Here is a 25675-nt window from a genome sequence, read left to right on the forward strand (position 1 = left end):
TGATTTTTGTTTCCTTTCACATGAAGAGAGCTTTGTTGACCCTTATTTTTTTCTATGGACATTTTGTTGGAAACTATGAATATTCAGACAGCTTCATGAACAGGGATGTCTGTCATACATGAACGTATATCATACAGACAAGCAGGTCAAGAAACTTCCTTCTACTATTACTTGGTAAGCAGGACGTGCCCAGAAAATACAGCAGACAGCTGAAAATCTCTCAAGTTATGGTAGGCACCTACACAAGTAACATTTTCTGTAGCCTTTTGTAGATGTTTTTATGCTGCAACACAAAACATTCTGCCTTCTTGCATTTAGGCTCCCAGTCAATTGACACAGTACATTCTCAGCTTCCCAGGCACTGGAAAATAAGTTTAGACAGCACAAAATGGAATTGTAAAACTCTTTGCTATTTTATTAATGTACTTCTGGAGACAAACCATACAGAACTCGCAGATATGGGACTGCACCCCCACCCCCCTCGATACACAGCCTGCAAACCAAAGCATAAGGCCACTTTTCTCAGACTATGGGGGACATATACCAAGGTAGTGATGCCTCAAAACATATGCATAACTTGCAGTTCTGAGGATCATGTTTATAGCCGCTGAAATTAGAAGCCCTCCCATCATTTTTACACCATTTCATGACAAACAGTAGTGCTTTTGCAGCAATTGCTATGTATCCCTTTGTAAGCTGCTGTCTGTGCAAACTGCACATTGTTTAATGTCTGTACTACTGTAAAATACATCTCTTTAAACTACATCTCCTCCCACTGAACCAGGAAAAAAAAACTGAAACTAAGCAGGTGCAATCTTAGATGATCATTCCTTCCCAATATTTGCACAGCGTATAGTAACCAGTTATGATGTATAATTACACTCAAATACCCTTTCTAGAAATTTGTTAATCCACACACTAACACTCAGAAAAGTAGTTGTATTTAATAAGGGGTTTGTCCGCTTTGTAAGAATTATGTTGGCCACACAGCAGTCTTGACCTTAAGAGGTGTTGCTGACATGTTGGGACATTTTGAACACCTCTCACGGGCTTCTATGTTTTGCTTCTAACGTTTCCCACTAAAAATATTTAAGTGGGATATTTGTTACGAAAAGCATAATTTTCAGTAGGCTACAATGTAACAGGAATATAAATCAGAACCAATACTTTGTCATACTCTTTAATATACTATTTAATATTTTCAGCTAGAAAAATGAACCGTGTCAATTTAGAAGTGTTTAACAGTGCTTCATTTCATGACAGTTTGCAGAAACTTGCCAAACCACTAAATGTAAAATAAAACTGGGACATACGGTAGCTACTGTCCTTTCATAAAGGACCAAACCAGTCTAAGACTTCAGAGTATGGAATGACTTAACTGCATGCACACTTTCTAGAAAGTTCTTGCACTGAACAATTCACTCTACTTCAGTCTGAGGCAACTATCCAGGTGGTCTAATGGATGGGTGCATGCCATGGGAAAGAAGGTTTGGGGGCGAGATTACATGGAGTCATTCACTAAACTGGACACCTACTCAAGATATGATGAAAAACAGAAAGGCGCACATCCACCTACTACCAAAAAAACAGACAGGCTAATAAAACTAACCAAGTTCTTACTTTCAGTAATTCCAAGAAATGCTACATAGAATGTTACATAGAATAAGCTTTTGAATGAATATATTTGACAATACCTGTTGATTAAGCACCATGTGGACTCCATGTGGTTTAATGTCTACAGTAGCATCTCCCAGGAACTCAAGGATGTCCTCTATTCCAGCCGTATACGGCAGGCCTCTTAGTCGGATACAGTCTCGTACACCCCCTGCTGCAAGAGAGAAAGTCTGAGGCACCACTGGGATTATAGGATTAGGGAGGGTGGAAATCAGTGGTGTTGACATATACCTATTTAATACCTGCAAAACATCAAAAGAACATCAACGTTGTACATTATATGAGTTGTCCTCATTTGAACCAAGTGTGCAGAAAACAGCAGTTAATATGACTAGATATATAGGCCACAACTGCAATCGTACCTCAGAATTCACTTTGAGGTTTTAATCGCACAGATGAAAGTAGTAGAGCATGTACATTTAATCTTCAGTAATACTGCGGGGGGCAGTCTTGCAAGAAAGCAAAATCAAAGATGTTGTACTACTCTCTCATACATCGAACACCAAGCCATTAATCGAAAGATACAGGAAGATGTGTATGCTTACAAAATGCCTAGCACTTTATAATACCTGCCATCCTCCACTCATTTCAGGAGTGAGGGGTACAGCAACAATCCCCCTACCCTTATTTCTGGAAAGGGTGGTTATGCTGCATACTAAAAGTATCCTCTTCAGCTGGCTACTTATTCGTGGGTGCTTCTAAATTGATGCCATTAGCACAACGACATGCAAAATCCACCATCATAACATAGGAGGAAAGTAGAGTGAATATACAGCGGTATGGACTGCAATACAAATGATCAAGCCTCTGTTCTGACCAGTCCATCCCCATTCCTTAGCAAAGCTATGGTCAATTTCTCTTAGAATTCTTCAGTAATAATTTAGCTCTGTACACTGAACGGTACTTTTAAGTATATTCCTCATTGCATGAAACTCCATATTGAAAAGAACTCTGCTCATCTGTCAATAAAAGGCGATGCATCAATTTCATTAGTTAATGAGCATGGCAATTTAAGCTAGCACGTAAAAATCTACTGCCAATCATTAGCGGACCGGAGTTCCGCTGTGGCGACCCCTAACCGGGAAAAGCCAAAAGACACAAACACAAACAATGAGCATGGCAATTTACACTGGTTAAGAAACTGCTACCTCTGTAGGAATGTTTCGGGGGGCGTGGGGGTGCTTGTGTATTGGGCTCCCAACAGAGTTTAGTCATCATGTCTTCTTAAAGGACAAGATAAAATTATGCTTACATCCCATAGAACTTTCAAAGTTAATAATCTCATATTTTTAAGTTATTACCTAACACACAATGGTTAAACAGAACAGGTGTTTATTCATGTCAATGTTACTTTGTATTGTAGGTAAAAAATATAATTCTCTACAGTTTCCAGACAATTATGAACATTCCATATGTTGTGCAACTAAATGTGGAAAATTATCAGATTACTCTGACTACTGACTGACTGCACTCAACAGAAAAATAAAGTAGTTCATTTATGGTGAAAAAACTTAATATGAAAAATACTCAACATAAGTTTTAGACATTTAAAATGAGTGACCAATTATCTTCACAACCAAAATTAACTTGCTAAAATTAAGAAAAACATACAAGTTTTTGCACAGCACTTTAAAACTTGTTTAATAATAATGCAAAAAGGAATATTCTACATTATTTGAAATATTCTGGCACCATTGATAATGGGATTTTGTTTCTATAGACTGAAGGAGGAAGAAGGATCCCCCAGAATTCTGACTCATTAGATCTGAAAAGTTAAGAGCTAACCAACAGAGACCTCCAAAGCAAACAACCAAGCAACTGCCACCACCCCCCCAACACAAACCATGAAACACATACTTCACAAAACCAGTGTGCCATGCAATCACAGCCCTCAAGGCAAAATAACATTCCCAACACACTAGTAATAGGTGACTCTATAGTCAGGCACACTGATGTCCCACTCACTAGGCTGAATAAGGAGAAGGTTACTGTTAGCTGCCTGTCGGGTGTCAGGATCCACCACATAACGCAAGCACTCAGGTCACTCCACAAAGTACAGTTGTGTACACTTACCATAAATGTAGATGTCAGAGTGTATTCACTGTTGCAGTCATTACATTTGGGTAATCTGCTGGCAGGTTGCCCTCAGGTGGCCTGAATAACAAAGTCTTGGGTCCTACGTCGGTTGCTGTCTCCTCTTCCATGACGTCAGGGTATATATATATATATATATATATATATATATATATATATATATATATATATATATATATATATATCTATATCTATATATCTACATATCTATATATACATATATACATATACATACACATACGGGTGGGTAACCCAGACTGCAACAGTGAATACACTAACATCTACATTTATGGTAAGTGCACACAACTGTACTATGTTCTTCGTGTTTCACTGTTGCAGTCATTACATTTGGGTAGAATCCCAAAGCTATGGATGGGAGACTGGAACTAAATAGTTGCTATAAGGCCCTACAGAACTGCAGTGGCAAAGTCTGCCCTGGATTTAGAGAAGAGAGCTAAATGATCATTCTTTGTGAAGGTATGAACAGAGCTCCAAGTAGCAGCTTCTAGAATGTCTTTGGTTGGAACTCTTCTGAGAAAGGCTGCTGAGGGAGAGGCAGCTGTGGTGGAATGTGACCCGTTTCCCTTGGGTACAGGTTTACCATGATGCAAGTAACAGAAATGAATGCAGTGGCTTATCCACTTGGAAATGGTGTGCTTTGATATAGCCTTTCTTTCTGATCCTGAAGCAAATGCCACCAGTAGTTGCTCAGACTTAGAGATTTGGTCCTGTAGAATCTTAGTTGTCTGTGTACGTCCAATGAATGCAGAATCCGCTCCCTCTTGTTCTGTGGATTTAGGTAAAATGTTGGCAGGTGAATAGTTTGGTTAAGAGCCACACTGGATACCACCTTAGGCAGAAAGGAAGGATTGTTCCTGAGGGACACCCTGTCCGGGTAAAATGTAATAAAAGGCTCCACAGTCATGAGAGCCTGTAGTTCTGAAACCCTTCTTGCTGAAGTGATTTCCAAAAGGAAAGCCGTTTTCCAAGATAGAAACTTTATATCCGCAGTAGCTGCTGGTTCAAAAGGAGGCAGTAGCTGCTGGTTCAAAAGGAGGCAGGGTGAGTTTTTCAAACACAAAACTGAGGTCCCATGCAGGAGTTCGTGATCTTCTGGGAGGCCTTAAATGTTTGGCCCCTCTAAGATACTGTTTTAGCAGAGGATGATAGAAGATGGGAGGCTCTGTGTTGTAATGAGCAGAGATGGCAGAGACATGGATTTTTATTGAAGAGAAGGATAGGCGCCCTTGTCAAGAATCTCAGTCAAGTACTGTAAAATCTGAGGGATATTTGGTTTTGCTGTGTCCATTCCTTGTGCTTGGTTCCAAGCACAGAATCTCTTCCATTTATCAGCATAAGATTTTCTAGCACTAGGCCTTCTGGCTTCCAAAATGACATCCATAACAGATTTACTGAGAGGTGTTGTTTTAATAATTATATGATCAGCCATGCTGCCAGGTTCAGAGTTTGGAGCCAAGTGTGCAGAATTTGATTGTTCTGCTGAGACAGTAGATGAGGTATTTGAGGCAAGTACCAAGGAGGGAGTTGAGATGTATTCCTTAGAATTGGGTACCAATGCTGGCGAGGCCAGTCCGGAGCAATTAGGATCATTTTTGTTTTTTCCTGTTTGACTTTTAGTAAGATCTTGGGGAGAAAAGGCAGAGGAGGGAAGACGTAGACTGATAGGATATAGGGCATCCACTTTCCATGCTTGTCTGTGATAAGTCCTTGTGCAGAATTTGTCCAGTTGATAATTTTGGGGAGAGGCAAATAGATCTATGCCTGGGCTCCACCATTTCTGTTACCATGCTGAAGACTTGTGGATCCAGTTTCCACTCGTGAGGGTCCATAAGATTTCTGCTTAGGTCTGCCAGAGTATTTTGTTTTCCTGGCAGAAATTGAGCTTGAAGATGTACTTGGTAAGTTGAGGCTGTGTCCCACAATGCCATGGCTAGTCTGCAAAGGGGGTAGGAATGTGTACCCCCCTGCTCGTTTATGTACCACATAACAGTGGTGTTGTCAGTCTATCAGTAGTTCTAGATGAAGTAGTCTTTGAAGGCCGTCAGGGCATTCTGAACAGCTAGCATCTCTTTCTGGTTGATATGCAGATGCATTTGTTTTGGGTTCCACATGCCCTGAATGCATCTTCCCGCCAGGTGGGACCCCAAGAATAGTCTGATGCATCTGTAGTTAGGGTTTGGGTGGCAGGGGGTAGAGTGAATGACAGTCCCTTGTTTTGGTGACATGTCTCTGCCCACCAAAAAAACTCCTGTTGAAGGCAGGGAATGAGAGGAATCTGTTTCCAGACTGTGACAATGTTGACTCCATAAACTTTTTAGGTACCATTGAAGTTTCCTCATATGCAGTCTCGCATATGGAATTAGTAGAATGCAGGATGCCATGAACCCCAAAGCCTGCAGAATTTGTCTTGCAGATAACTGGGTTTTTGTTGTTGCCATATGTTTGAAGTATATTGTCAGTTGCCTTAGTTTGTCTGGCGTAAGGTAAGCCATCTGGGCAGTTGTATTCAAGCTTGCACCCAGGAATGTAATCATTTGAGAGGGTACCGGTTGTGATTTCCTTTCGTTTATGGTGTGCCCTAGGCATGCTAGAAGCCTTTTTACAAACACCAGATGTTGAAGAAGAGTGTCCTTGTCCTCTGCTTGAATGAGACAGTCGTCCAGGTAAGGATAAATTTGTATGCTTCTTTGTCTGCAGAATGCAGTTACTGGTGCCAGGCACTTTGTAAAGACCCTGGACGCAGTAGATAAGCCAAAGAGCAGTGCAGAGAATTGGTAATGCATAAAACCTGCCTTGAAGCGGAGGTATCTTCTGCATGATTCCCTTATTGGGATATGCAGGTATGCCCTCTTTTAAGTCTAGAGTCACTAACCAAGCGTTCCTGCCCAGCATAGGCAGTAGCTGTTGTATTAGCATTTTGAATTTTGGAATGTCCAGGAATGTGTTCAAAATCGATAAGTCCAGTATTGGACGCCAGGCATAGTCTTTTCTGGGTACCAGGAACAGTCTTGAATAAAACCCTTGTCCTTTTTCCTGTTCTGGTACTGGTTGAATAGCCCCCATATCCATGAGGGACGTAACTTGTTTCTGAGCCTCTGCCCATTGATTTTGTGGCAGAGCTGGCCAGCCGTTTGGAATTGGCAAGGTATGGAAATGAAATCTGTACCCCTGGGATACTATGTTTAATACCCACTTGTCCTGGGTAATTAACTGCCAATTTTGAGCATGAAGTGCTAATCCCCCCCGCCAAGGGGCCTGCCAAAGGATAAGTGCTTGGTGAAGGTAGAGGGAAGTCATCGATTTACTGGTTGTGCTTTGTTTCCTCCAGATTTGGAGGTGGAGGCACCCCATTGCTTTGACCTGTAAGAACCCTGTGATTGGCATCTAGAGCCTTTTGAGCGCCTGGATTTGCCTTGAGAGGCTCTGTTGGACACAGGAAAAGACCAACTTTAGTAGGCCAGTGTCTACTGAATCTGGATGGCTGCACTTGTAAGAAATCTTTTACAGTTTGCATAGATTTAGCTTTGTCTTCCATTTTCTTTAAAACATCTTATGCCTTATTACCAGAGTATCACGTATCACGCTGTAAAGGGACATCCAACAATTTAGCTTTAACATGATCAGGCAGATTTTGCTCCTTGAGCCAGGCATACCTTCTAATCACAGATCCAGTAACTGCGGTCCTGCAAGAGGCCTCCAAGGAATCAAAACCACATTGCAAAGTATGCTTTCCAACCTGTTCTGCTGCATGCAATAATTCCTGTAATTCTTTATTTTCCACACAATCAGAAATCAACATCATTTGCTGTTTCAATAAGCCCATAACATGCTGTTGATATTTAAGCATATGAAACTTGCAGTTTAAGACCCTAATTGCCAAGGTTGCAGACGTATAAACCTCCTTTCCCCATCTATCTAGTGCCTTGGAATCTGTATCAGAGGAGGTAGGATTTTTGGCTGTAGAGGCCTTTACACCTTTGGGACCCTGTGAGACAGTTTCAGGATCAGCAGCAGGATTTTTGAATAGAAATTTGTGGGAGTCAGGAAGCCTGTAATATCTGTCCGGCTTACTAGGAGCCGGAGGTAGGGAATCAAGAGCCATGTTTGATTCAGAAAACACATCAACAATGTCCAATACAGGAGGTATAGCCAAAGGCCTATGCTGAGGAAGAAGGAAGTCCCTAAGCCTCTTTTTTGATTCAGAGAAATCCCGACTCTTCCAATGAAAATGTTCCCTTAAAGTATGCAAGGTTTCTCCAAAAGAATAGTCCTCAGGAGGAGATGCAGATGGGATGGATTCTTCTGCATCTGAATCCTCAGAGTGGTATAGAAAATTCCTGATCAGAAGAAATAGAAATCTGATCTGAAGATTCATAATCAGTGTCTTGCCTAGGCCTCTTAGCAGGGCAGGGTTGGGAACCCCTGATCAAGGTAATTAAGTCCTCAGCCATTTTGATCATCTGTTTTTTTAGGCATAGGGACTTGAGCACATGGCTCGTGCGTCGGTTTTTTAGACTTCAATGTTTTTGATCTTGTTTCTGAAGCTGGTGTCAGTTTTATATAAAAAAGCTGAGGCCTAAAAACACCCTCAGAAGCCGGTGCCTGCTCAGCGGCTCTTGACCCATCCAAGGGGAGAGACATCCACGGGTTCAATACTCTTGAGAATCTTGCGGCGTACCAGACTCTGCATGGGTCTTGGTAGAGGCCTGCGACTCAAACGTAGTGGGTATCAGGGGCTGTGAAAGTGCCTCACTGAGTACTGGTGAACCGGCGACTGGCTTAGGAGAAGCGTCATCGGCTTTGGTCCTAAACGGTCCATCTCTGTCTTTCTTTGCGTTTTGTGTGAACTCCGGTAGTCAGATTGCTAACAGATGACATTTCAGGATAATTAAATCTGGATCCAAAGTATTTTGAAGCAAAAATATACAGACGCTTAATAGCGCTTTGGTTAAATCTTGCACAAAACCGACAGCAAGACACGTTATGATCTGGGCCTAGGCAAGGAATACAGTACAAATGAAAATCCTTATGAGGTATTTGATTCCCACAAGTAATGCAGTTATTAACTTTTACTGATATCGGCACGAGTAATGCAGTTATTAACTTTTACTGACATCGGTAAGGAGCAAGAAAGTTTCCCCAACGGGGTACTTAGCTTTAGTTGAAGACTTCTGTTCTGAAACTCGAATGTGAAAATTTCAGGAGTCATCTGACCGGCACTTGCGAACTGCTTCTGCTTCAGGCACTGCACGGCAAGAAAGACTAAAGAAAATGGCGTTGGCTGCATGTTTTATACCCCCGACGATCTGACGTCATGGAAGAGGAGATCGCAACAGATGCAGGACCCAAGACTTTGTTATTCAGGCCAACTGAGGGCAACCTTCTAGCAGATTACCCAAATGTAATGACTGCAACAGTGAAACACGAAGAACAAAGTACAAATATGACTGTCATTATCCATGTTGGTGTGAATGACCTGAGCCATACCTCCCTGGGCTACATGAAGAGAGACATGGAAGAGCTCTCTGATCACGTAGCACAGGCTGGTATGACCCTGAGTAGCATCCTGCCCTCACCAAGAATGATACCATGGTATAAAGAAAAAATTCTCGATTTCAACAATTGGCTAAGTTTCTGGTGTCAAAGGGGATCCAGTGTCTGTCCGCCTGGGATGACATGCTCGACAAGCCACACAGTTTTGCTAGAGATGGCTTGCACCTGTCACACTTAGGCTTTTGAATACTGGCCAAGGCTCTTGCCACCCTCATAGTGCCTATTTTAGGCAAGGCTCAAAAGACAAACCCACCGCCGTAAATAGCACAAGTAACAAAAAACTGAGGGTAATGCTACTCAATGCCAGAAGTCTAAACCTCAAAATGCATGCAGTCTAGTCACTCCTCAGTATGGAGAAAATAGATGTATATGCAGTAACAGAAACCTGGTTCAAAGCTCCAGAGAGCACCCCAGCAATACCAGGCTACAACTCATACCATACATTTCGGGCACAAAACCCAAACTGAAATACAAAAGGTGGGGGCGTATCCATATTCATCACGGATACCCACACCTCCAGGTTCGTGGCACAGCACGATGCTTCAGAGATCATCCACGTGCAACTAACAGACAAAACTGCAATTAAAATTGTAGCTTGCTACAGATCACCCATGTCCCAGGACCCCCATTCCGGGTTTCTGGAAACACTGTGAAACAAAGGTCCTACCAAACACCCTAACAATGGGTGATGTCAATTACCCAAACATTAACTGGGAGAACTACACAAGTACTAACTCCCTTGGCCAACACTTCCTAGAATTTATAAACTCAAATGCCCTGGTTCAACTGGTCAACACTCCCACCAGAGGTGACAACATATTGGACCTGGTCATCACCAACATGGGCGACCAGTGTTCCACAATGGAAGTCAAACCCTCGCTGGTTAGATCTGACCATAAACAAATCACTTTGGATATCCACATTCCACCCCCACCCCCGGACAAGGAAACCACCGTGAAAAACTTTTCAAAAGCAAACTTCACATTACTTAAGACAGAGGTGGAAAGTTTCAAAGCCCCCATGCTGAAGGATAACGCTGTCCAAGCTGCAAAATCCTTTACTAATGCATTCTACAGGCACCTACAAGAATGCATGGATTGTGCCATCCCAAGCAAAACCAAGACTCATTCCTCCAAGAAAAGGAAACCAGTCTGGTGGACTCCTGCCATAAACAAGCTATACAATAGGAGGAAATTAGCACAGAAGAGAGTAAAATCCCAAGAAGGGAAGACATCCCCGATCAGTATCAGCAAGAAACTATGATCCCTCATAAAATCATCCAAGGCGAGCTTTGAAAGAAAAATTGCCAAGGACTCCAAAGATAAACACAAGGCATTCTTTTAGCTATGTCAAGAATCTCAGTGGCAATGCTCAGATCTGCTCGGAGGTGGTGCAGAATGGCACAAAATACATTGAACCGACTGATATCGCCAACATCCTGGCAGACAGGTTCAGCGTAAACTTCACCCCCCTCTCATCCCCAAAAGGGCTCACAACCAAACCAGAAGAATGTAGAGTCCCTGAATTCAAGCACTCATGTTAAAACAGCCCTCACCAAAGCCAAAAACACAGCATCAATGGGACTGGACGGTGTCCCAGGCTGCGTCCTACATGAGCTCAAAAACGAACTAACCCCTCACCCAAACACTAGCCTCTCCACAGGCTACGTACCTATAGAGTGGTGCACAGCAATGGTTACTCCACTCCACAAAGGTGGAGACGCAACAGACCCCGGGAACTATCGCTCTATAAGCCTGACTAGCTTGGTCTGCAAGGCTATGGAGCGCATCATCATGGAACTCATTAACAGAGACATTGGGAACCTCCAAACACTGGACCCTACCCAGTTCAACTTTAAGGGCAGATAATGCCTCCTAAACCTGGTGGACTTCTTTGGGACAGTTACAATGGCTACAAATGAGGGAAAGGTGGTACACAGCCTACCTAGACCTCGTTAAGGCCTTCAACACCATTCCCCATTCTGTTATTATACGACAAGCTCACCAGCCTGAACATAAACCCCTGCGTCACAAGATGGGTTGCTAACTGGCTCACAGACACAGCCCACATGGTGAGAGTTGCGGGAGTTAGGTCAGACTCTAAACTGGTTACAAGTGGCGTTCCCCAGGGCTCAGTCCTACGACCCCTCCTGTTCGACATATACTTCTCAGAGGTACAGGCAAGCACAGGAGGACTACGGCTGACCCACTTCGCAGATGACTGCAAAAGTACAGTTTTGTACCTACCATAAATGTAGATGTCAAGAGAGGTATGCATCTGCAGTCCTAACATATGGGTTGTCCTGCCTCAGGCAGCCCTTCGGTCGGCCGGATTCCAAAGTCTGGGTCTGGCCTCGGCTGATGTTGCACTTCACCCGACGTCATAGCTGCTGTCAATTGGGTATAAAGGCATCAGCCGACGCCATTTTCCTCAGTGTTTCTTGCCCCAGATGCCAGGTGCCCTCTAGGAAGGCTAAATTTGGATAAATGCAAATGATTCCAAACAGTAGAGAGCAAACAAAATAACATGTATATACATATATACAAACAAATACACCATAATAGATTCCCCCAGCCAGCTACAAGATGGGCAAATACCCTAGGAGTACCACAGAGGGGAAGGAGGGTGGGTAATCCTGACTGCAGATGCATACCTCTCAGACATCTACATTTATGGTAGGTACAAAACTGTACTATGTCCTTCAAGGATGCATCTGCAGTCCAAACATATGGGTAGAATACCATAGCCAAACTGGGGGAGGAGGCACTAAGAAGATTATGGTGTAGTTAAGATCCCTTGCAAAACAGCAGTGGCAAAACCTGCTCGGGATCTGGAGTATAAAGGTAGATTATAATGCTTGGCAAATGTATGCACGGAGCTCCAAGTAGCAGCCTCTAAAATGTCTTTGGTAGCCACTCCTCGTAAGAAAGCTGTAGTAGTGGCTGTAGCCCTTGTGGAGTGAGGTCTGATGTTCTCGGGAGTTGTCTTTCCATGAAAAGAGTAACAAAATCTAATGCAATTTCCTATCCATTTTGAGATTGTCTGTTTTGAAATTGCTTTTCCTTCCATTCCTGTTGCATATGCTACCAGAAGCTGGTCAGTTTTCTATTGTTCTTGGTTCTGTCCAGGTAGTAGCGCAATTGCCTGTGCACATCCAAGGTATGCAGTAGTCTTTCCCCCCTGTTCTGTGGGTTGGGGAAGAATGTTGGTAGGTGGATTGCTTGGTTCAATGATATCCTGGAGACCACCTTTGGCATAAAAGTAGGGTTAGTTCTCAAGGACACTATCCTGATGGAAGATAAGGAAGGGCTGTACTGCCATTAATGCCTGTAATTCAGATACCCTTCTTGCTGAAGTGATTGCAAGCAGGAAAGCAGTTTTCCAAGAACTGTAATTCTGCTGTTGCTGCTGGTTCAAAAGGGGGAAGTGTTAACTTTTCTAGCACAAAGTTCAGGTCCCATGTAGGCAAAGGTGGCTTCCTTGGAGGCTTTACATTTTTAATACCTCTTAGAAACTGCCTGAGTAGAGGATGAGAGAAGACTGGAGGATCCATGTTGTATTCTGCTGAAATTGCTGATGCATGAATCTTAATGGAGGAGTAAGACAGGCCATTGTGGAAGAGTTCTGCTAAATATTCCAGGATGTTAGCTATGCTTGCCAATGATACATTTTCTCCTTTTGCTGCACTCCAAATGAGGTATCTTTTCCATTTTGCTAAGTTTTCCTTGTGGAGGGTCTGCGAGCCTCCAGGATAATGTCTTTAACCCTCTGAGATAAATCTGGGTTATTTTGTTTTATGTAAGATTCCAAGCAGCTAGCTGCAGTGTTTTCAAGTTTGGATGCAGGATCTTGAAGTTGTTCTGTGTTAGCAGTAAAGGAACTAGAGGTAGAGGCCATGCGTGTGCTCGAGACATACTCCTCAATAGCGGGTACCAATGCTGCCTCGGCCAGTCTGGAGCTATCAGGATGATTTTTGGGTGATCTTCTTTGATCTTCAGTAGCACTTTGTGCATCAAAGGAAGAGGTGGGAATGCATATGCTGTTTGGTTTTCCCAACTGAAGGATAGGGAGTCCACCTTCCAAGCAAGTGGGTGGTATGTCTTTGTGCAGAATTTTCTCAATTGGTGGTTGTGTGGGGAAGCGAACAGGTCTATTTCTGGTAGCCCCCATTTCTTTGTAATGGATTTGAAGATGTCTGGATGCAGCATCCATTAGTGGGCATCCGTGGTAGTTCTGCTTAAGGTGTCTGCTAGTATATTTTCTCTTCCTGGCACAAATATAGCCTGGAGCTGAATGTTGAGGTTCAGGGCCACATTCCACAGGTCCATTGCCATCCGGCATAGAGGATATGAATGTGTGCCTCCCTGCTTGTTGATATACCACATAACTGTGGTGTTGTCCGTCCTTGTCAGCAAATGACCTTGTTGAAGAAACGGTCTGAATGTCTGAATTGCCCGTTTCACTGCCAGCATCTCTTTTTGATTGATGTGTAGGTTCAGCTGGTCTTGTGTCCATAGGCCTTGTATACACTTGTCTACCATGTGTGCCCCCCAACCGAGGTCTGAGGCATCCGTGGTGATAGTCTGGCTTGGGTGAGGGCTGTGGAAAGGCAGTCCTTTGTTCAACTGACAGGCCTGAGCCCACCACAGGAATTCTTGCTTCAGGCATGGAATTATTGGAATTTGGGTTTCTAGGCTGTGCTTGTGCTGAGACCATAAATTCCTTCGGTACCATTGCAACTTCCTCATATGTAGTCTGGCATGTGGAATCAATATTATGCAGGATGCCATGTAACCCAGGGATTGCAAGACTTTCCTTGCTGTAAGCTGGTTCTGCGTTGTTAATGCCATGAAATAGAGTGGTAGTTGCTTTTGCTTTTCTGCTGTGAGCAATGCCATTTGATTTGATGTGTCCAGTTCTGCACCCAAGAATGTTATCCTTTGGGATGGTACCAGCCTTGACTTTTTTATGTTGACTGTGTATCCCAGGGCTTGCAATAGGTGAATAACCTTTTCCAAATCTTTTGTTAATTTGACCTTGTTGTCCGCTTGTATCAGGCAGTCGTCCAGGTATGGATAAATTTGAATTCCCTGAAGCCTGCAATGAGCAATTACTGATGCCAGGCATTTTGTGAATACTCTGGGCGCAGTAGATAAGCCAAAGGGCAATGCTGAGAATTGATAAAGCTCTGATCCTGCAAGAAATCTGAGGTATCTTCTGCAATCTGGTCGTATAGGGACGTGCAGGTATGCCTCCTTGAGATCTAGAGTTACCAGCCAAGACTCCTTGCCCAGCATGGGAAGAAGTTGCTGTAGGGTCAGCATTTTGAATTTTGGAACAATGAGATATGTGTTCAAAGCGGACAGGTCGAGAATAGGTCTCCATTGGTTTTCTTTTCTTGGCACCAGGAAAAGTCTGGAATAAAATCCTTGTCCTTGTTCCATAGGCGGTACCTTTTCTATAGCTCTCATCCTTAGTAAGTGGTTGATTTGTTCTAGAGCGTTTGTTTTTTGGTTTGGTGGTAGGTTTGGCATTCCTCTCTTCCTTGGAAGAGTATGGAAGTGAAACCTGTAACCTTTGTCTATTGTCTGTAAAATCCATTTGTCTCCTGTAATGTAATGCCAGTTTACTGAAAATAAGGCTAGCTTTCCGCCTAAGGGTGCTTCCAGTTGTTCCCTGGTAGGCGGTATCAGAGCCAAGTCACTGTGACTGTCCTGTGGTAGTGGTAGTAGCTGGGTCTGTGGCAGTACTTCTCTGGTTGTTAGGCTGCCACTGACGTCCCCTGTAGGCACCTCTGGATTGACCTCTGCCCCTTGGGTGCCTATTTCTGCCTCTCTGTGCTCTGGTGGTGTCTGGAAAGGACCAATTCTTCGAAGGCCAATTTCTACTAAACCTCGGAGGCTGGACCTGTAAGAAATCCTTGACTGTTTGAACAGATTTTGCTTTTTCTTCCACCTTCTTTAACACTTGCTGTGCAGGGGAGCCAAACAAACTGCGTTTCTCCATGGGAGCATCTAGGAGCTTTGACTTTACATGGTCTGGTAAGGATTGCTCTTTTAACCATGCATGCCTTCTGATCACTGTACCAGTCATAGCTGATCTAAAGGAAGCCTCCAGTGCATCATAGCCGCATTTTAAAGAATGATTACTGACCTGCTGAGTGTTATGTACCAAATCCTGAAGGGACTTACGGTCTATAGGTTCAGGAGAGGATAGTTTTTTATTTAGCTGATCTAACAAAAATTCCTGGTATTGAATCATGTGGAATTGACAGTTTAAGGCCCTAGCCGAAAGAGTAGCAGAAGTACAAACTTTTTTATCCCATCTCTCTAATGCTCTAGATTCTCTTTCAGAGGGGAGGGGGTTTTTGGCAGAGGCAGTTGCTACAGCTTTGGGGCCCTGTGAAATAGTTTCAGGATCTGCAATAGGAGCCTTATACAAGTGATAATGTGTGTCCGGGACCCTGTAGTATCTGTCGGGCTTAGCAGGGGCCGGGGGAAGAGAGTCAGGGGCAGTACAAGCATCATTAAATGCATCATCCACAACTTTTAGTACTGGAGGAATGGCTAAAGGCCTATGCTGTGGCAAGTGTAAAAAGGTCCTTAGCCTCTTCCTAGAATCTGAAAAATCCTGGCCCTGCCATTGGAATTGCTCTCATAGCATGCAAGGTTTCCCCAAAAGAAAATTCCTCAGGAGGAGAGGCAGAAGGAATGGAGTCTTCTGCGTCAGAGTCCTCATAAGGAGAATAAGGGCCTTCTGGAGGATTTGAGTTTTCTGAATCATCAGAGGAATAATCTGAAGAAACTGGCTCAGGGGGCTCTGCTCTAGGCCTCTTCTCTGGAGGGGGATGAGAGGCCCTGTCAGGGTGAGGATGGGATCCCCTGATCAAAGAAATGAGATCCTCTGCCAGGCTGAGCATTTGGGAACTAGAGCTAGGCCTGTGTGAGGGGGTTTTAGCAGGCAAGGCCTTAGAAGATTTAGCTGCTTTAGCCCTAGAAAAAGCCTTGATAGACATGGATGCAGGGGGCCTAGCAGCTCCACGTGCAGGAGTAGATATGTCTAAAGGAATAGTATTGGATGAATCCTGGGTGCCTGCTACAGCAGGAGAAATTTCAGTAGCAGATTCAGCCATGCTGTGTGAGGCCTCGGCTGTCGGAGGAATGCTTTCGGCCGAAGGAAGAACCGAGGACTCTGTTTCAGCTGAAACAGAGACACTCGCGGTTGGCTTAACCGTGGTTTCAGCCGAAACCGCGGACCGCGAGTGTCGGTCCTTTTCATTACACTTTTTAGCTAATTGTGAAGTCGGAGTCTCCGACGGCATTTTGTAAGCAAAAGCGGGACCAAAAAACTCCTCCGCAAACTCCGACCGACGTCTAAGTGTCCGTCGGTTGAAGGAAGCACAGGCTAGGCAAGCTGTTACGTCGTGGTCTGGGCCTAAGCAAGGAAGGCAGTAAGAGTGGAAATCCTTATGAGGTATTTGTTTCCCACAAGTTAAACAATTATTTACTTTTTCTGACATCGGCTGAGGCAAGAAAGAGTCCCCAACGGGGTACTTAGCTTTTAAGAAGTCTTCGGTAGTAGAAATCTCTGGATCTGACCGACCGGCACTTGCGAACAGCTTCTGCTTCGGGCACCGTGCGGCAAGAAAGACGGAGGAAAATGGCGTCGGCTGATGCCTTTATACCCAATTGACAGCAGCTATGATATGACGTCGGGTGAAGTGCAACATCAGCAGAGGCCAGACCCAGACTTTGGAATCCGGCCGACCGAAGGGCTGCCTGAGGCAGGACAACCCATATGTTAGGACTGCAGATGCATCCTTGAAGGACATCTAGGGGCTATAACTGACTCTCCAGCTGACACAGACCTCCTCTAAAAAGGTTTCACTGAGATGGATACCCGGTGTCAAATCATGGCCTCAAGCTAAATGCCAAAAAGTGCAGTCATCCCCTTTGGAAAAAACAAAGTACCCACAAACTACCACATAGGTGGTAGCCCCCTAAATACGGAAGACGTAATAAGGGATCTGGGGACCCAAGCAGATAGTAATCTCACCTTTGATAATCACATTGCCAAAGTGGTTAGAAAACCCTTCTATATGGCCCACAATCACAAAAGGGTTTGCATCCAGATCAAAAGAGGTCATTGTGCCCCTCTACTCATCAGACCCAGAGTACAATGCCCCATTTGGGATGCAACTTACAAGACACCTGCAACAGCTGGCATGACCACAGAAGTACCTCACCAAGAGGATCACTGGCCTCAGATGCCCTATGCAGCTCGACTGAAGAAACTCCAGCTGTACTCTGTTGCATACTGCCTACTCAGAGGTGATCTCTGCCTGACATATACTCTGTTGCATACTGCCTACTCAGAGGTGATCTCTGCCTGACATACAAGGCCATGTCCAACCCAGAATTGATGGACATGCTCCACCTAAAGAAATACTTATCCCCTCGAGCCACACGCTCTAGGGATCTAAACCTCACCATAACAATAAATAGGACGTGCTGGAGGGATAGATTCCTGTCCCAGAGACTTCCCATGCTTTGTAACAAGATTCCAATCTACATTAGGCAGAGCTCCTCACTAACACTGTTCAAAAGAAACCTTTATGAGTGGATGGGAAATGGAAAGTTTACCCAGGGGGATCACTTCAGTGGCCCTGCTGCACTGAGGCACAGGGAACTAATCTAAGGGGGTGGTGAAAGTCAACACATTCTGGCTAGGCTTATAAATGCCTTCGGGTAGATAGCCTAGTACCTACCTATGAACCTTCTTGGCATTTCACTTCTGCTGACAGATGCATGCCGACACAACGGCTCAACAGACGCGTGCTGACAACGGCCCAAAATAGCACGCTGACACAATGGCCCAGGAGGGGGGGGGATCTGTGTGCCCCTGTTGGCCAGTGTGTGCCTCCCAAGAAGCCCATCAACCCTGGGTCAATAAGCTACAGGCCAGCAACCAGTTGCCCAGCTCGAGTTACCTGGGATAGTTCTGTTGAGCGAAAGCAGTCCTTAAAAAAAAAAAAAAAGTCAGCCTGCTAAAACATGAACTAAAAATTACCACAATGTAGGTTCACGGACAGGACGAGGACTGAAGTGGATGACATGATGGTAAGGAGGAGGCTGGACATCCTATGTATCCAAGGGACACAATGGGAGGGCAGTGTAGCAAAGTCACTTGGCTTGGGATCTTGAATCTACTACTCAGGAGGACATGCTAGAAATGGTGTTGGAATTGTGGGTGAGGGAAAATCTTCAGCAGACCATGAGGGATGTCATCAGAATTGGTGGAAGATTCATGGTAATAAGACCGTAGCATAATTAAGATGATGAATGCTGTTCTGCCTATGCCTCTCAGCAGGGTTGCGACAGTAAGAAAAGAGCACAGAGAGCAATAGCAGGACATAGGAATTGGTGATAATGGTTGACCTAAATGCACACATTGGGATGGACATAACAGCAGGATAAGAGGACTGTCACGGCCAACATGGGTGGTGAAAAAGGAATAACAGGCCATTCTAGACTTGTGTCTGACAAATGGCTTGATGGTAGCAAACATGTGGTTCAGAAGGACAGTCACAAAATCACATACAAAAGTGACCAACATGCAACTCATGTAGACTTCCTTCTAGTAAGAAAAGGGCACTGGGGTAGAATCAGTGATGGCAAAGTTATCCACAGTGAAACAGTCTGCTCACAGCATAAACCACCAGTTGCCACAATCAGCTGCAAACAGTGGTCTGAGGAAACTCCAAGGTCAGAGACCAGGCTGAAGACCTGGAATTTGACAGTTCAAGGAATACTCAGGGCTCTAGCACCACAAGAGGAGGAAATAGGTGGAGTTGATGATCACCTCAAAACAGCATGTGTAAGGACTACACAACAGATATGTGGCAGTGGCAGGTATGGAAATAAGATACAAAAGGAAAGCTTGTGGTGCAATGCAGAAGTCCAGGAAGTCATCAAAAGAAAGGAGTGCATGAAAAAGTTGGAAACAGAAAAGACAGACCAGGTTAGGAAGGAATACTGGTTGGCTAACAAAGAGCAAACAGAAAAGACGGATCAGGTTGAGAAGGAATAGTGGTTGGCTAACAAAGAGGAAACAGAAAAAAGACAGACCAGGCTAGGAAGGAATACTGGTTGGGTAACAAGAGACTAAGAGAGGAGTTGCAATAACAAAGAACAAGGCATCAGAGACACTAGACCAGCTTCTGGAATGTGATTCAGTGGATGGCACAAAAACTATAAGGTTGCAAGGCAAAGACAAAGATGGTCAGCGACCCTTCACAAGAGATGCCAGCAACAACCTGCTCACCATTCCAAAGGACAAAAGTAGGTGGAAGGAGTACCTCCAGCAACTTCTGAATAAAGAAAACCCCCATTAATCTGTACTGCCACAGACACAGCCTACAGTGAGAGAAGAGGATCCCACCCTAAAAATTAAGAACAGGGCTAAGGAAAACAAAGTCAGGAAAACCAGTAGATGGGGGTCACAGCAGAAATGATCAAGATATTGTGCATGATTGGGTGAAATGGCTCCTGAGGGCACTCTTAGCACTAAGAGAAAGACATGCCCTAGATAACTGCAGAATAAAGCATACTGGTGCCAGTGTGTATAACAAAGGGGACATACTGCTAAACTTCTCATAGTTTTGAATCTAAATCCTATCACACTGCATGAAAGCTCTGGGAAGTGTAATTGATAAATATACAGAGTAGTAGAAAGTAAGATGAGAAATGAGTGGATTCAGATCAGGATGCAGCACAAGTGACCCAATGCTTGCAGTGAGACAGATACTGGAGAAGAAGCTAGAAATGAAGAAAGAGTCCAACTAGGTATTCCTAGGCTTGGAGAAAGCATATGACAAGGTCTGAAGAAATCTGATTTGGGCAGATCTGCACAGATTCAATGTCCCAGAAACATTTTTAGAATTAGTGCAAGCTACATACAAGGACCTAATGACTCAAGTACACTCTAACATACGGGTTCCCAGTGGGAGTGGGCGAGCATAGTGGTTCAGCTCTGAGCCCACTGCTGTTCACACTGGAGGTGATCTTAATTAGCAAACAGGTCAGAGGGGACAGATCAACAAAGCTGCTGTATGCAGACTATGTGGCATTACAGGCTGACCGAGCACGAACTTCGGTTTTGCATTGCATTTCCCCTACTCTTTGCTGAAGGTACATGGGATGAAACTGAGTACAGATGAGACAGGTGCAATGGTAGCAAACGGGGGGAGATCAGAATCTGAAAAACTGAGATAAATGGGAACATAATGGAGCAGGTTAACAGCTTCAATATATCTGAGAGAATTAGTTGAGAAGGAAGTCTGAATGAGGTCAGAGCTAGAATTAGAAGGGCGGCAGACAACTAGCATAGAGTGTCAGGGGTATTGTATCACAGAAGAATGCCAAAGAAGCTGAAATACACTGGTGTGACCAGTACTACTGTATGGTGCAGAAACCTGGGCAGTAAAGCCAGAGCAGTTGAGGAAGCTAGAGGTGATGGAGATGAAGTGCCCGAGATAGGAGGTAGCATAGCATGCTGACTACTGTGGTTCAGGCACATGGAGGAAAGTAGACAACCTGGTGAAGGACTTGGGACAGACGGGAAGAAATCAAGAGGAAACAAGGACATCCAGCAAAGAGGTGTATGGACTGTGAAAGAAGACCTGTGATAGTCAGGCTTGAGTGTTGAAAGTAGGAGAGTGAAATTGAACAGGGATAAAAAGTGACAACACCCTGATCCCACGTAGAAAATAGGAAAAGGGGAGTGATGAGGATGATAAAATTAATCAACCATGTGATGGATAAGGCCAATCAACAAAAGGGGAAATTGGCTAGGCTTTAAATGGACCCCAAGGGCATGTAACCTAGAACTTGCCTATGAACCAATAAAAACACAAAAACTCACATGCTGAGGCACTTGCATGTAACCTTCCTAAAACACAAAGACCTCCTAGACGAAGTACACATAGCAAATAACCTCAGCAGATCCAAATGCACACTTTCAAAACACCAACACCGAGCTACATCTCATGGAGCTTCTGCCTCCAAGCCTGCAAGGCAACCCACCACACAATCCAACATACTAGTCATTGGAGACTCAATTGTGAGAAACACAGACGTCCCTATCACCAGGCTAAGGAGAAAGTTATGGTCAGTGGCTTATCAGGGGCTAGAAACCACATTATACATGCACTCAGGTCATCGGACCACATTTACCAATATGACTAGTCCATGTGGGAGTAAATTACCTGAGAAGTACCTCTCTACTATATGAAGAGAGACATCATGGAGCTCTCAGAATAGGCGTCTCAGACTGGTATGAAGCTAGCATTGGGCAGCATTTTACCTTCTCCAAGGATGATGCTACAATACGATTAACAGATTTGACTAATACTTGTGTTAGTTTCTGGTGTCATTCTAAGTGGGTGCAATATCTGTCAGCATGGAAAGAGGTAAACAGACCACCGTGCTTTGCCAGAGATGGTCTGCACCTCTCCCCTCTGGGCTTTCAAATATTAGCTAAAACATTGTCTTCCCCCATAGTGCCTTTTTTAGACAATTCCAAACTGAAAGTACTTCTAACATAGCAAATCAAAACAAAGAAAATCTAGAGGTATTACTGCTCAATGCTTGGAGCCTCAACAAAAAAACTCCACTCCCTGGAAGCTCTTTACCCTAGAGAATGCGGATGTCTGCGTGGTCTCACAGATATGGTTTAAAGCTGCTGACAGCACACTAGCAGTGCAGGATTATAATGCTTTCCACACATTTAGACCAGCTAGTTCACAGGCAGGAACTAAAAGGTGGTGTCTATTTACATCCAAAATAAATATACTTCAAGGCTGGTCAAACAGGACAATGCACTTGAGCTGCTCCATGTTCAAATTACCATAGGTAAAATCCAATACCACTTCCTTGCAAGCTACAGGTCCCCCTTGCAAGCTACAGGAAACCCATACAATGTACTTAAACTTATTAGAAACACTAACCATCCAAGCAGCCGTGATGCAGAAGTTAGTGTTGTCGCCCCACAGCAAGAGGTTCTACGGTTAGATTCTTGTCTGGAGCACCTTGTGTGTGCACCTTGTGTGTGGAGTATGCATGTCCTCCCTGCAGTCAAGTGAGTATTTAAAGACATGCAGGTAGGTGTGTGTGTGTGTGTGTGTGTGTGTGTGTGTGTGTGTGTGTGTGTGTGTGTGTGTGTGTGTGTGTGTGTGTGTGTGTGTGTGTGTACATCTTCTGTGAAGGTTGGGCACCGGGCTGGCAACTTGACACCGTAAAAACCACCACTGCCAATCAGTCTGCAGACCGATGATCTGCTGTGGTGACCCCTAATCAGGAAAAACAGAAAGACATTGCTAGAAACATTAACCATCCAACCTAATACCATACTCATGGGTGACTAATTACCCTGCTACTAACTGGGAATCCTACATGACACCAAACATACATGTACTGAGATTCCTGGATTTTGTAAACACAAACTCCTGGGCCAGATAGTCAATACACTAACCAGGGGTGCAACAATACTGGATCTGGCCTTCACTAGCATGGGAGACTACACACTCCCTACTCTAATGCCTTCCCTGGTAAGGTCAGACCACAAAATGGTCTCCTTTGAAGTAAAAATAAAAACTGGATAGCCCCAGCTAAACCTAGAATATTCAGGAACTAGTCTAAGGCTAACCTCCTGCTATTAAGTGAGAACCTGGCAAAATTTCAAGTCCCCATAAACCTTGAGAACACTGCTGCCTATGCAGAACTGTTAATATGCTTGTACGGGGTTTCTGTGAACAGCTGAATATGCTTGTACGGGGTTTCTGTGAACAGCTGAATAGAGGCAGCTGTACCACCAGGAAGAAGTACAGAACTAACTCAAACAAGCCACCCTGATGGAATCACAAAATCAATTGGATGTATGACAGGAGGAAGAACATCATGGCAAAAATTGAGGTGCAACATCCAGCAGGAAACTCTCAAACTGTAAACAACTCTGAGGACAAAAAGTCTACCAAAGCCAAATTTGAAGTACTTTTGGCCTCCCAGGCCAAGGACAACAACAAAGCATTCTTCAGCTATGTCCACAACCTCAAAGGCAATACACAATTGTGTGCAGAGCTCATTGTAAAAAAAAAAAAAGCCACCTATACTGAGCCAGAAGATACAGTAAACCTCCTTGGCTGATAAATTCAGCTCCAACTTTACTCCTCTCTCCCACTCAACCCTCCCTCAGGAACTCCTCCTACTATCACTAAGGAACAGGTCCTTAGTGTTCCGAGACCAAGAACACTATCAATGGGCCCAGACAATATCACAGGATGCTTTTAAATAGCATGAAACATGACCTATCAGGGCCTCTGGAATTACTAGAACTGTAGCTTCCAAACAGGTTTCATGCCTCAGGAATGTGCAGAGGTAGGCCATCTACAGATCCTGGAAACTACAGACCCACTAGTCTTGTATGTAAAGCCATGGAAAGAATTATCATGGAGATGATCAATAGAGATAAAGTAAACCTCCAGACACTGGACCCAACTCCGTTTGGTTCAGTCATGGGCAGATCATGCCTACTCAACCTGTTGGACTTCTTTGAGAAGGTCACCAAAGCAATGGATGAGGGCAAATTGTTAACATGGCCTACCTTGACCTGGCCAAGGCATCTGACAATACACCACTCTGGCATTGTTGACAAACTCAAGAGGTTAGGTACAAACACTAATGTCACCCCACTGGATAGCCAACTGGCTCACAAATGGTACACATGATGTTAGAATTGGAGAGTCCACCTCTACAAAGAGGCAAGTCAAGTCCCTTAAGGATCAGTCCTTGTACTGCTCCTTTTTGGAGATGATAGAAGCAGTCACTAAATCTCATACTGACAAATGTTCTCCAGGAGGGGCTGACAAACAGCTGGTGTCAGAACAATGGACTAAAACTAAGTGCTAAGAAATGCATAACAGCATCCTTTGGGAAGTTATCCATCCCTGGTTAACTATCATATTGACAAACACATCCCTTAGAGTTGAACTAATAGTGAGGTACTTGGGGACATACAGATAGTGATCTAACCATTGACCATCACATGTCTACAGTGGTGAGGAAATCATTCTATGTTGCATAAATTATAAACAAAGGTATGGCATCCAAGTCCAAGGAAGTAATTGTTCCACTGTATTCAGCATTCATCAGACCTACTGAGTACAATGCCCCCTTTGGTATGTACCCAACCAGGCATATCCAACAACTGGAATGTCCAAAGATGTTGCTCACTAAAAGAATACAGGGAGTAAGTAAAATGTCCTATGCAGACCACCTCAAGGTCCTATCTCTGTATTCTGTCTCCTACAGGCTGAGGGGAGATCTATGCCTGGCATACAGAGCATTGCCAGACCCCACACTAATGGACCTCCTGCATATCCGCAAAACAAACAGCACCAGAATTACCCATTCTAAAAACCTGAACCTTGCCTGTGGCACAAATAGGACCTGCTGGAAAGAGAGGTATGTACCAAAGAGACTACCCAGTCTATGGAACAGGATCTCTATCCATGTGAAGCAGAGTTCCTCCCTAACCCAATTAAAGTGCAATTTGGACAACTGGATAGGAAACCAGAAATTCATCCCTGGTTTGGCATCTATGTCTCTAGTGGACACAGGTAACCTGTAAATGGTTCAACAGACACACACTAACATCAGCTGCTACTGGAAACCTGCTCACAAAAATGTACAAACATGCTGCACCGTGTCTCTGGTCAGTGGGTGATGCATTCTCAGCTCTGAGCTAAAATAGCTTCATAAAAAGTGGCACCACTTCAGACATATTTGGAGGAACAAAAGTACTCATTTCTGTGACAAATATCTGCATAGTTTAATCCTAGAATATTCTAGAAAAAATGTTAAGTTAAATGTTAACTTCATAATCGTATACAATTATGAAATGTACTCGGGGGGGGGGGGGGGGATTCCACATCTTTTAAACAAGCAATCCTCAAAACTCAGACACACGCACACACACAAAAAAGCCCCTTGGTTCATTCTTCACAGTGCCCTGTGTATGTAGTAATGCCCATTTAAATCATGTACTCTATATGTACTTGCATACATACGCAACTAGATTACAAGCATTCATAGGGGTGTACTAGGCCAATGGCCCTGGACCCTTTACAAGCCTAGCCCATAGAAGTGCCCTGCCATCATGGCGCTGTTAAGTTCTTGGTGCCTCTATCAAGAAGAGCCACTGAAGTGATCCCCGGGTGAACTTTCCATTTCTTATCCACTCATCAAGATTTCTCTTGAAAAAGGCCCAGAGAAGTGCT

General features: G+C 44.1%; 1 protein-coding gene across 1 annotated transcript in view; it reads right to left on the reverse strand.

Moving 5' to 3' along the window:
- ESRP2 (epithelial splicing regulatory protein 2) overlaps window positions 1-25675 on the reverse strand; it is a 318023-nt gene that overhangs the window by 18396 nt on the left and 273952 nt on the right. The window contains exon 11 of the mRNA XM_044082050.1: window positions 1695-1916. Within this exon, the coding sequence (XP_043937985.1) occupies window positions 1695-1916 (222 nt within the window). The remainder of the gene's footprint in view (window positions 1-1694; window positions 1917-25675) is intronic.

This window comes from Protopterus annectens, chromosome 8.part1, assembly GCF_019279795.1.
Source record: "Protopterus annectens isolate FY-2018-M chromosome 8.part1, PAN1.0, whole genome shotgun sequence".
NCBI lineage: Eukaryota > Metazoa > Chordata > Ceratodontiformes > Protopteridae > Protopterus > Protopterus annectens.